Raw genomic sequence first — 12,628 nt, 5'->3', positions numbered from 1 at the left:
AGGGACAGTGATGGTTTCAGACACACGGAGAGGTGTAGGGACAGTGATGGTTTCAGACACACGGAGAGGTGTAGGGACAGTGATGGTTTCAGACACACGGAGAGGTGTAGGGACAGTGATGGTTTCAGACACACGGAGAGGTGTAGGGACAGTGATGGTTTCAGACACACGGAGAGGTGTAGGGACAGTGATGGTTTCAGACACACGGAGAGGTGTAGGGACAGTGATGGTTTCAGACACACGGAGAGGTGTAGGGACAGTGATGGTTTCAGACACACGGAGAGGTGTAGGGACAGTGATGGTTTCAGACACACGGAGAGGTGTAGGGTCAGTGGTGGTTTCAGACACACGGAGAGGTGTAGGGACAGTGATGGTTTCAGACACACGGAGAGGTGTAGGGACAGTGATGGTTTCAGGGACAGTGATGGTTTCAGAAACGGAGAGGTGTAGGGACAGTGATGGTTTCAGACACACGGAGAGGTGTAGGGACAGTGATGGTTTCAGACACACGGAGAGGTGTAGGGACAGTGATGGTTTCAGACACACGGAGAGGTGTAGGGTCAGTGGTGGTTTCAGACACACGGAGAGGTGTAGGGACAGTGGTGGTTTCAGACACACGGAGAGGTGTAGGGACAGTGGTGGTTTCAGACACACGGAGAGGTGTAGGGACAGTGATGGTTTCAGACACGGAGAGGTGTAGGGACAGTGATGGTTTCAGACACACGGAGAGGTTTAGGGTCAGTGATGGTTTCAGACACGGAGAGGTGTAGGGACAGTGATGGTTTCAGACACACGGAGAGGTGTAGGGACAGTGATGGTTTCAGACACACAGAGAGGTGTAGGTGACAGTAGTGGTTTCAGACACACGGAGAGGTGTAGGGACAGTGATGGTTTCAGACACACGGAGAGGTGTAGGGACAGTGATGGTTTCAGACACGGAGAGGTGTAGGGACAGTGATGGTTTCAGACACACGGAGAGGTTTAGGGTCAGTGGTGGTTTCAGACACACGGAGAGGTGTAGGGACAGTAGTTGTTTCAGACACACGGAGAGGTGTAGGGACAGTGATGGTTTCAGACACACGGAGAGGTGTAGGGGACAGTAGTTGTTTCAGACACACGGAGAGGTGTAGGGACAGTGATGGTTTCAGACACACGGAGAGGTGTAGGGACAGTGATGGTTTCAGACACACGGAGAGGTGTAGGGGACAGTGATGGTTTCAGACACACGGAGAGGTGTAGGGGACAGTGATGGTTTCAGACACACGGAGAGGTGTAGGGACAGTAGTGGTTTCAGACACACGGAGAGGTGTAGGGACAGTGATGGTTTCAGACACAGAGAGGTGTAGGGACAGTGATGGTTTCAGAAACACGGAGAGGTGTAGGGACAGTGATGGTTTCAGACACACGGAGAGGTGTAGGGACAGTAGTGGTTTCAGACACACGGAGAGGTGTAGGGACAGTGATGGTTTCAGACACACGGAGAGGTGTAGGGACAGTGATGGTTTCAGACACACGGAGAGGTGTAGGGGACAGTGATGGTTTCAGACACACGGAAAGGTGTAGGGGACAGTGATGGTTTCAGAAACGGAGAGGTGTAGGGACAGTAGTGGTTTCAGACACACGGAGAGGTGTAGGGTCAGTGATGGTTTCAGACACACGGAGAGGTGCAGGGACAGTGATGGTTTCAGACACACGGAGAGGTGTAGGGACAGTGATGGTTTCAGACACACGGAGAGGTGCAGGGACAGTGGTGGTTTCAGACACACGGAGAGGTGTAGGGACAGTGATGGTTTCAGACACATGGAGAGGTGTAGGGACAGTGATGATTTCAGACACACGGAGAGGTGTAGGGGACAGTGATGGTTTCAGACACACGGAGAGGTGTAGGGACAGTGATGGTTTCAGACACACGGAGAGGTGTAGGGACAGTGATGGTTTCAGACACACGGAGAGGTGTAGGGACAGTGGTGGTTTCAGACACACGGAGAGGTGTAGGGACAGTGGTGGTTTCAGACACACGGAGAGGTGTAGGCACAGTGGTGGTTTCAGACACACGGAGAGGTGTAGGTGACAGTGGTGGTTTCAGACACACGGAGAGGTGCAGGGACAGTGATGGTTTCAGACACACGGAGAGGTGCAGGGACAGTGATGGTTTCAGACACACGGAGAGGTGTAGGGACAGTGATGGTTTCAGACACACGGAGAGGTGTAGGGGACAGTGATGGTTTCAGACATACGGAGAGGTGTAGGGACAGTGATGGTTTCAGACACACGGACAGGTGTAGGGACAGTGATGGTTTCAGACACGGAGAGGTGTAGGGACAGTGATGGTTTCAGACACACGGAGAGGTTTAGGGTCAGTGGTGGTTTCAGACACACGGAGAGGTGTAGGGACATTGGTGGTTTCAGACACACGGAGAGGTGTAGGGACAGTGGTGGTTTCAGACACACTGAGAGGTGTAGGGACAGTGATGGTTTCAGACACACGGAGAGGTGTAGGGACAGTGATGGTTTCAGACACACGGAGAGGTGTAGGGACAGTGGTGGTTTCAGACACACGGAGAGGTGTAGGGACAGTGATGGTTTCAGACACACGGAGAGGTGTAGGGACAGTGATGGTTTCAGACACACGGAGAGGTGTAGGGACAGTGATGGTTTCAGACACACGGAGAGGTGTAGGGACAGTGATGATTTCAGACACGGAGAGGTGTAGGGGACAGTGATGGTTTCAGAAACGGAGAGGTGTAGGGACAGTGATGGTTTCAGACACACGGAGAGGTGTAGGGACAGTGATGGTTTCAGAAACGGAGAGGTGTAGGGACAGTGATGGTTTCAGACACGGAGAGGTGTAGGGACAGTGGTGATTTCAGACACACGGAGAGGTGTAGGGACAGTGGTGGTTTCAGACACGGAGAGGTGTAGGGGACAGTGATGGTTTCAGAAACGGAGAGGTGCAGGGACAGTGATGGTTTCAGACACACGGAGAGGTGTAGGGTCAGTGATGGTTTCAGACACATGGAGAGGTGCAGGGGACAGTAGTGGTTTCAGACACACGGAGAGGTGTAGGTGACAGTGATGGTTTCAGACACACGGAGAGGTGTAGGGACAGTGATGGTTTCAGACACACGGAGAGGTGTAGGGGACAGTAGTTGTTTCAGACACACGGAGAGGTGTAGGGACAGTGATGGTTTCAGACACGGAGAGGTGTAGGGACAGTGATGGTTTCAGACACACGGAGAGGTGTAGGGACAGTGATGGTTTCAGACACGGAGAGGTGTAGGGACAGTGATGGTTTCAGACACACGGAGAGGTGTAGGTGACAGTGATGGTTTCAGACACACGGAGAGGTGTAGGGACAGTGATGGTTTCAGACACACGGAGAGGTGTAGGGACAGTGATGGTTTCAGACACGGAGAGGTGTAGGGACAGTGGTGGTTTCAGACACACGGAGAGGTGTAGGGACAGTGGTGGTTTCAGACACACGGAGAGGTGTAGGGACAGTAGTGGTTTCAGACACACGGAGAGGTGTAGGGACAGTGATGGTTTCAGACACACGGAGAGGTGTAGGGACAGTGATGGTTTCAGACACACGGAGAGGTGTAGGGTCAGTGATGGTTTCAGAAACGGAGAGGTGTAGGGACAGTGATGGTTTCAGACATACGGAGAGGTGTAGGGACAGTGATGGTTTCAGACACACGGAGAGGTGTAGGGACAGTGATGGTTTCAGACACACGGAGAGGTGTAGGGACAGTGATGGTTTCAGAAACGGAGAGGTGTAGGGACAGTGATGGTTTCAGACACACGGAGAGGTGTAGGGACAGTGGTGGTTTCAGACACACGGAGAGGTGTAGGGACAGTGATGGTTTCAGACATACGGAGAGGTGTAGGGACAGTGGTGGTTTCAGACACACGGAGAGGTGTAGGGACAGTGATGGTTTCAGACACACGGAGAGGTGTAGGGGACAGTGATGGTTTCAGACACACAGAGAGGTGTAGGGACAGTAGTGGTTTCAGACACACGGAGAGGTGTAGGGACAGTGATGGTTTCAGACACACGGAGAGGTGTAGGGACAGTGGTGGTTTCAGACACACGGAGAGGTGTAGGTGACAGTGATGGTTTCAGACACACGGAGAGGTGTAGGGACAGTAGTTGTTTCAGACACACGGAGAGTTGTAGGGACAGTGATGGTTTCAGACACACGGAGAGGTGTAGGGGACAGTAGTGGTTTCAGACACACGGAGAGGTGTAGGTGACAGTGATGGTTTCAGACACACGGAGAGGTGTAGGGACAGTGATGGTTTCAGACACACGGAGAGGTGTAGGTGACAGTGATGGTTTCAGACACACGGAGAGGTGTAGGGACAGTGGTGGTTTCAGACACACGGAGAGGTGTAGGTGACAGTGATGGTTTCAGACACACGGAGAGGTGTAGGGACAGTGATGGTTTCAGACACACGGAGAGGTGTAGGTGACAGTGATGGTTTCAGACACACGGAGAGGTGTAGGGACAGTGGTGGTTTCAGACACACGGAGAGGTGTAGGTGACAGTGATGGTTTCAGACACACGGAGAGGTGTAGGGACAGTGATGGTTTCAGACACACGGAGAGGTGTAGGGACAGTGATGGTTTCAGACACACGGAGAGTTGTAGGGACAGTGATGGTTTCAGACACACGGAGAGGTGTAGGGACTGTGATGGTTTCAGACACACGGAGAGGTGTAGGGACAGTGGTGGTTTCAGACACACGGAGAGTTGTAGGGACAGTGATGGTTTCAGACACACGGAGAGGTGTAGGGACTGTGATGGTTTCAGACACATGGAGAGGTGTAGGGACAGTGGTGGTTTCAGACACACGGAGAGGTGTAGGGACAGTAGTTGTTTCAGACACATGGAGAGTTGTAGGGACAGTGATGGTTTCAGACACACAGAGAGGTGTAGGGACAGTGATGGTTTCAGACACACGGAGAGGTGTAGGGACAGTGATGGTTTCAGACACACGGAGAGGTGTAGGGACAGTGATGGTTTCAGACACACGGAGAGGTGTAGGGACAGTGATGGTTTCAGACACACGGAGAGGTGTAGGGACAGTGATGGTTTCAGACACACGGAGAGGTGTAGGGACAGTGATGGTTTCAGACACACGGAGAGGTGTAGGGACAGTGATGGTTTCAGACACACGGAGAGGTGTAGGGACTGTGATGGTTTCAGACACACGGAGAGGTGTAGGGACAGTGGTGGTTTCAGACACACGGAGAGGTGTAGGGACAGTGGTGGTTTCAGACACACGGAGAGGTGTAGGGACAGTGATGGTTTCAGACACACGGAGAGGTGTAGGGACAGTAGTTGTTTCAGACACACGGAGAGTTGTAGGGACAGTGATGGTTTCAGACACACGGAGAGGTGTAGGGACAGTGATGGTTTCAGACACACGGAGAGGTGTAGGGACAGTGATGGTTTCAGACACACGGAGAGGTGTAGGGACAGTGATGGTTTCAGACACACGGAGAGGTGTAGGGACAGTGATGGTTTCAGACACACGGAGAGGTGTAGGGACAGTGATGGTTTCAGACACACGGAGAGGTGTAGGGACAGTGGTGGTTTCAGACAGACTGAGAGGTGTAGGGGCTGGAGGGCTTTACAGAAAACAGAGTGTGTGCCAGAGATGGTGTGTGGGATGGAAGGGGGTTTGGAGCTGGCTGATAAGGAGAGAGGGTGGAGCGTGTGTGTTGATTGTTCCTGGTTGGCTGCATACTGACTGTAGAAGTGACACCGGCAGCAGGGTGGGTGGGAACAGGACAGGAAGTCATGTCCAGAGTTGGCTTGGGGATAGCAACATGGAAAACCTACAGCATCATACAGGCCCTCCAGCCCACAATGCTGTGCCGAACATGTACTTACTTTAGAAATTACCTCTGGTTACCCATTTTTCTGAGCTCCATGTACCTGTCCAGGAGCCTCTTAAAAGACCCTATCGTATCCATCTCCACCACCGTTGCCAGCAGCCCATTCCACGCAGTCCCCACTCTCTGTGTAAAAAATTTACCCCTGACATCTCCTCTGTACCTACTCCAAGCACCTTAAACCTGTGTCCTCTCACGCTAGCCATCCCAGCCCTGGGAGAAAGCTTCTGACCATCCACATGATCAATGCCTCTCATCGTCTTACACACCTCTGTCAGGTCACCTCTCATCCTCCGTCACTCCAAGGAGAAAAGGCCAAGTTCACTCAACATATTCTCGTAAGGCATGTTCCCCAATCCAGGCAATATCCTTGTAAATCTCCTCTACACCCTTTGTATAGTTTCCACATTCTTCCTGTAGTGAGGTGACCAGAACTGAGCACAGTACTCCAAGTGGGGTCTGACCAGGGTCCTGTATAGCTGCACATTACCTCTCTGTTCCTAAACTCAATCCCACGATTGATGAAGGCCAATACACCACATGTCTTCTTAACCACAGAGTCAACCTGTGCAGCAGCTTTAAATGTCCTATGGACTCGGACCCCAAGATCCCTCTGATCCTCCACACTGCCAAGAGTCTTACCATTAATACTATATTCTGCCATCATATTTGACCTACCAAAATGAACCACTTCACACTTATCTGGGTTGTACTCCATCTGCAACTTCTCAGCCCAGTTTTGTATCCTATCAATGTTCTGCTATAACCTCTGACAGCCCTCCACACGATCCACAACACCCCAAACCTTTGTGTTATCAGCAAATTTACCAACCCATCCCTCCACTTCCTCATCCAGCTCATATATAAAAATCATAAAGAGAAGGGGTCCCTGACGCACACCACTGGGATGGGTTTGCATCTCTCAATCAGGGTCGTCTGAATGCCTGGACAGAGTCATGGGGTGGGCGCTGAGGGGTCGGAGGCAGACTTGTGGGTGGGGGGTGCTGAGGGGTCGGAGGCAGACTTGTGGGTGGTGGGTGCTGAGGGGTCGGAGGCAGACTTGTGGGTGGTGGGTGCTGAGGGGTGTGGGTCACACACCAGGTTTCCATGCCAACTTACCCAAGAGCTTCCAGTGTCCAATTTCATATTGTGGGATACAGTCCTGTGTGTCAAGAACATGGACAAAGTTACTCCGAAACACTCTGTGCCTGGTCCTGGGAGTGTATGATGGGACAGTGTAGAGGGAGCTTCACTCTGTGTCTGACCCGTGTCCTGGGAGTTTGTGATGGGACAGTGTAGGGGGAGTTTCACTCTGTGTCTGACCTGTGACCTGCGAGTGTGTGATGGGACAGTGTAGAGGGAGTTTCACTCTGTGTCTGACCCGTGACCTGGGAGTGTGTGATGGGACAGTGTAGAGGGAGTTTCACTCTGTGTCTGACCCGTGACCTGGGAGTGTGTGATGGGACAATGTAGAGCGAGCTTCACTCTGTGTCTGACCCGTGTTCTGGGAGTGTGTGATTGGACAGTGTGGAGGGAGCTTCACTCTGTGTCTGACCTGTGTCCTGGGAGTGTGTGATGGGACAGTGTAGAGTGAGTTTGTGATGGGACAGTGTAGAGGGAGTGTGTGATGGGATAGTTTAGAGGGAGTGTGTGATGGGACAGTGTAGAGGGAGCTTCACTCTGTGTCTGACCCGTGTCCTGGGAGTGTGTGATGGGACAGTGTAGAGGGAGTTTCACTCTGTGTCTGACCCGTGACCTGGGAGTGTGTGATGGGACAATGTAGAGCGAGCTTCACTCTGTGTCTGACCTGTGTCCTGGGAGTGTGTGATGGGACAGTGCAGAGTGAGTTTGTGATGGGACAGTGTAGAGGGAGTGTGTGATGGGATAGTTTAGAGGGAGTGTGTGATGGGACAGTTTAGAGGGAACTTCACTCTGTGTCTGACCCGTTTCCTGGGAGTGTGTGATGGGACAGTGTAGAGGGAGCTTCACCCTGTGTCTGACCCGTGACCTGGGAGTGTGTGATGGGACAGTGTAGAGTGAGTTTGTGATGGGACAGTGTAGAGGGAGTGTGTGATGGGATAGTGTAGAGGGAGTGTGTGATGGGATAGTGTAGAGGGAGTGTGTGATGGGACAGTTTAGAGGGAACTTCACTCTGTGTCTGACCCGTGTCCTGGGAGTGTGTGATGGGACAGTGTAGAGTGAGTTTGTGATGGGACAGTGTAGAGGGAGTGTGTGATGGGATAGTTTAGAGGGAGTGTGTGATGGGACAGTTTAGAGGGAGTTTCACTCTGTGTCTGACCCGTTTCCTGGGAGTGTGTGATGGGACAGTGTAGAGGGAGTTTCACTCTGTGTCTGACCCGTGTCCTGGGAGTGTGTGATGGGACAGTGCAGAGGGAGTTTCACTCTGTCCTCTGCGGTGTGTGTTGGGCACTTTGCCCCTTCTCTCCCCCGGTTGAGTAGTCCCCTCACCTGCTGTACTCTGACGACGGTCCTCAGTGGCTGTGCTACAATGCCCAGCTGCTCCTGCACTGCCTGCTCTGCACGCTGTAGCAGCTCATCGTCAGCCACACTCCTCGGATCTCCGAAGGCCTCAGTGAACCAGGATCCACCCATCATCACCTGCCGAGAGTGGAACCCAATCAGGGTCAGCGTTCTCTGGCCTTGCTTGAGGACCCCCCCCCCCCCCCGGGTAACTAATATCATCCTGACCCTACCCCTGAGAAAGTCCCTCCCAGTAGGGCATGAATGCCCCCGCCGAGCAATTGTTCTGTCCACAATGAACATGTCTGCTCTCATAGCCACTTGCCTTCTTCCCTCCCCATCATTCATCCCGGGACAACTACACTCTTCCCGGTCTGTGACTTAGTGCCCCGTGGTCCCCACACATACACTATGAATGGTCGGACAGTTGGGAGAAATAAGGAACAGAGGGGTCTTGGAGCTTGTTGAGAAAGACCAACGATTCTTGTAAATGACAGCACGGGTAGACAATGTCATTATACTACTGGCACGGAGTACAAGAGTAAAGAAGTTGTTTCAATTTCTAAAAACCTTGCTCAGTCCTCAGCTGGACTACTGCGTGCAGTTCTGGTCTGCAGGCCACAGGAAGGATGTGATCATCACTGAACAGTGCAGAGGGGAATTCACCAAGATGTTGCCTGGGACATTGGATTTCACTTCTGAGGAGAGGCTGGGTCTGTTCCCCCAGGAGTGGAGGAAGTTAGGAGGGGCAAGACTGGGATATTTAAAATGAGTCAGAACAGACTGCAGGAATTTTCCCCGTACCCTGAGGTAGATGAAATTTAAGGACACAGATCAGGGTGAGGAGGAAGCGGGGTAGGTACCTTTGTCATTCAGAGAGTGACGACTACCTGTGACACACAGCCGGACAGAGTCACTGACAGTTTAATGGCCTGTTTCCCTCCTGTCTGACTCTGTGACCCTCCTGCTCAGCCCAATGAGAAACACTGAGTGCTTGGCTGTTCGTGTGGATTGGGTTGCCTGTCTGGCTCAGTGTCGACATGAAGCAAGCTTCAACTTGCAGGAGGGGTGGGGTTTGGGGAGAGGCGTACAGAACAGAAGGGGAAGGTGTGGTGTGAGCAGGATTAAATATCAGAGGGCGGACTGACAGAGCTGATCGGGTTACCCGCAGGGGTGGCAGAGACCAGAGGCGAGTGAAATCTAAAGTCTGTAACCCAAGAAGGGGAGAGAGTGCAAAACAACGCAGGGAATGCGAGGCAGAAACTGGAAAGTCTGGCCCAAGAGCTGAAGCGTGTTGGTTGGGAGATTACATTTTCAGACCTCAGGGAATTTTGCGATATTGATACTGAGAAGGGTTGTTTTACAGATACAGATTAATTGACAGAACAACGACAGGTGGAATTTATTTATGAGAAGTGAGAAGATGCAGCTTGGCTGGTCTGATCAGGGTAGGCTGTACATGTTGAAAGGTGGGATTCCAGGGAGTGCCGAGGAGCAGTGGGGTCTTAGGGTACCAATCGCAGGATTCCTGAAAGCAGGGGCGCAGTGAGTTTAGCAGGTGAAGGGTGAATCCTGCCCAAGGGCTACCAGGTCTATTTGCACCATGGAGTTTTGAATTTTCTCCCCGTTTAGAAAATAGTCTATGCCTTTATACCTTCTACCAAAGTGCATGAACATACACTTCCCTACATTGTCTTCCATTTTCTACCTCTTAACCAATTGTCTTGATCTGTCTAAGCCCCTCTGTAGACTCCCTGCTTCCTCAACACTACCTGCCCCTCCACCTATCTACATATTGTCTAGAAACTTAGCCACAAACCCATCAATTCTGTCAACCAAATAATTGACACACAACATAAAAAGCGGTCCCAACACAGACCACTGTGGAACACCACTAGTCACCGACAGCCAATCAGAAAAGGCTCCCTTTATTCCCACTCTTTGTCTCCTGCCAATCAGCCAATTCTCTATCCATGCTAGTATCTGTCTCGTAATACCACGGGCACTTAACTTACTTAGTAGCCTCATGTGTGGCACCCTGTCGAAAGCCTTCTGAATATTCAAGTACACAACATCCACCAATTTTCCTGACTGTTATTTCCTCAAAGAATTCCAACACATTTGTCAGGCAAGATTTTCCCTCAAGGAAACCATGCTGACTTTATCACATGCCTCCAAGTACACTGAATCCACATTCAACATCTTCAGAAACACTGAGCTGGGAAAACTGACCTAAAATTCTCTTTCTTCTGCCTCCCTCCCTTCTTGAAGAGTGAAGTGACATTTGCAACTTTCCAGTCCTCTGGAACCATTTCAGAATCGGGTGATTCTTGAAAGATCACTACTCGTGCCTCCACAATCTCTTTAGCCAGGTGAGTTATCTACTCCAGACCTTTCAGTTTCCCAAGCACTTTCTCCTTAGTACTGGTAACTTCACTCATTTTTACCCCCTAACACTCTGGAATATCCGGCACACGGTTAGTGTCTTCCACAGTGATGAATAATGCAAAATACGTATTCAGGTCGTCCACTATACCCTTGTCCCCATTTCTACCTCTCCAGTGTCATTTACCAGCAGTACGATACCTACTCTTGCCTCTCTTATACCTTTCATATATATCTCAAAAAGTTCTGGTATCCTCTTTGATATTGTTGGCTGGCTTACCTGCACATTTCATCTTTTCCTCCTTGTGGCTGATTTACATCTCGGTGCCTCAGTAAATCAGTCAGCATAATCAAAGATCCCACCCACTCCTGACATTCGCATCGGGAAAAAAATACAAAAGCCTGAAAGCACGTAAAATACAACACAGAAACAGGCCCTTCAGCCCATCTAGTCTATGCCAAACCATTTAAACTGCCTACTCCCATTGACGTGCATCAGAATCATAGCCCTCCATATCCCTACCATCCATGTAACTTTCCAAACTTCTCTTAAATGTTGAAATCGAGCTCCCATGCACCACTTGTTCTGGCAGCTCATTCCACACTCTCATGATCTTTTGAGTGAGCAAGTTTCCCCTGATATTCCCCTTAAATTTTTCACCTTTCACCCTTAACCCATGTAGTTGGGTTGCAGTCCCTCCCAAGCTCAGTGGAAAAAGCCTGTGCATTTACCATATCTATATCCCTCGTAATTGTGTATACCCCTATCAAATTCCCCCTCACTCTTCAATGTTCCAAGGAATAAAGTCCTAACCTATGCAATCTTTCCTTATAACTCAGGTCCTCCAGTCCTGGCAATGTGCTTGTAAATTTTCTCTGCACTCTTTCACCCTTATTTACATCTTTCCTGTGAGTAGGGTGACCAAAACTGCACACACTGCAAATTAAGCCTCACCAACGTCTTAGATAACTTCAACATAACATCCCATCTCTTGTACTCAACCTTGGCCTTCAGCATTATCATGGAAAAGGATAGAATCAGAGAGGACAGGAAAATTTTTAATTGGGGAAAGGCAAATTATGAGGCTATAAGGCTAGAACTTGCGGGTGTGAATTGGGATGATGTTTTGCAGGGAAATGTACTATGGACATGTGGTCGATGTTTAGAGATCTCTTGCAGGATGTTAGGGATAATTTTGTCCCGGTGAGGAAGATAAAGAATGGTAGGGTGAAGGAACCATGGGTGGCAAGTGAGGTGGAAAATCTAGGCAGGTGGAAGAAGGCAGCATACATGAGCAAGAAAGGAGCTTAAGAAGGGGCTGACAAGAGCAAGAAGGGGGCATGAGAAGGCCTTGGTGAGTAGGGTAAAGGAAAACCCCAAGGCATTCTTCAATTATGTGAAGAACAAAAGGATGACAGGAGTGAAGGTAGGACCGATTAGTGATAAAGGTGGGAAGATCTGCCTGGAGGCTGTGGAAGTGAGTGAGGTCCTCAATGAATACTTCTCTTCAGTATTCACCAATGAGAGGGAACTTGATGATGGTTAGGACAATATGAGTGAGGTTGATGTTCTGGAGCATGTTGATATTAAGAGAGAGGAGGTGTTGGAGTTGTTAAAATACATTAGGATGGATAAGTCCCCGGGACCTGACAGAATATTCCCCAGGCTGCTCCACGAGGCGAGGAAAGAGATTGCTGAGCCTCTGGCTAGGATCTTTATGTCCTCGTTGTCCATGGGAATGGTACCGGAGGATTGGAGGGAGGCGAATGTTGTCCCCTTGTTCAAAAAAGGTAGTAGGGATAGTCCGGGTAATTATAGACCAGTGAGCCTTACGTTTGTGGTGGGAAAGCTGTTGGAAAA

General features: G+C 50.5%; 1 protein-coding gene across 5 annotated transcripts in view; it reads right to left on the bottom strand.

Moving 5' to 3' along the window:
- Positions 1 to 5,554: 5,554 nt before the first annotated feature.
- The window catches only part of ppox (protoporphyrinogen oxidase), a 40,437-nt gene continuing 33,363 nt past the window's right edge, over positions 5,555 to 12,628 (bottom strand). For 4 of the 5 annotated variants that reach the window (XM_063039149.1, XM_063039148.1, XM_063039151.1 and 1 more), the window contains 2 exons: positions 8,371 to 8,520; positions 5,555 to 7,063 (listed from right to left, as the gene is read on the bottom strand). In XM_063039149.1, coding sequence (XP_062895219.1) covers positions 6,992 to 7,063; positions 8,371 to 8,520 — 222 coding nt within the window. In that variant the 3' untranslated portion in view covers positions 5,555 to 6,991. Of the gene's footprint in view, positions 7,064 to 8,370; positions 8,521 to 12,628 lie in introns of those variants that run through there. The other variant, XR_010016741.1, reaches the window with a different exon arrangement.

This window comes from Mobula hypostoma (assembly GCF_963921235.1).
Source record: "Mobula hypostoma chromosome 13 unlocalized genomic scaffold, sMobHyp1.1 SUPER_13_unloc_1, whole genome shotgun sequence".
NCBI lineage: Eukaryota > Metazoa > Chordata > Chondrichthyes > Myliobatiformes > Myliobatidae > Mobula > Mobula hypostoma.
This window is presented reverse-complemented; position numbering and strand designations above follow the sequence as displayed.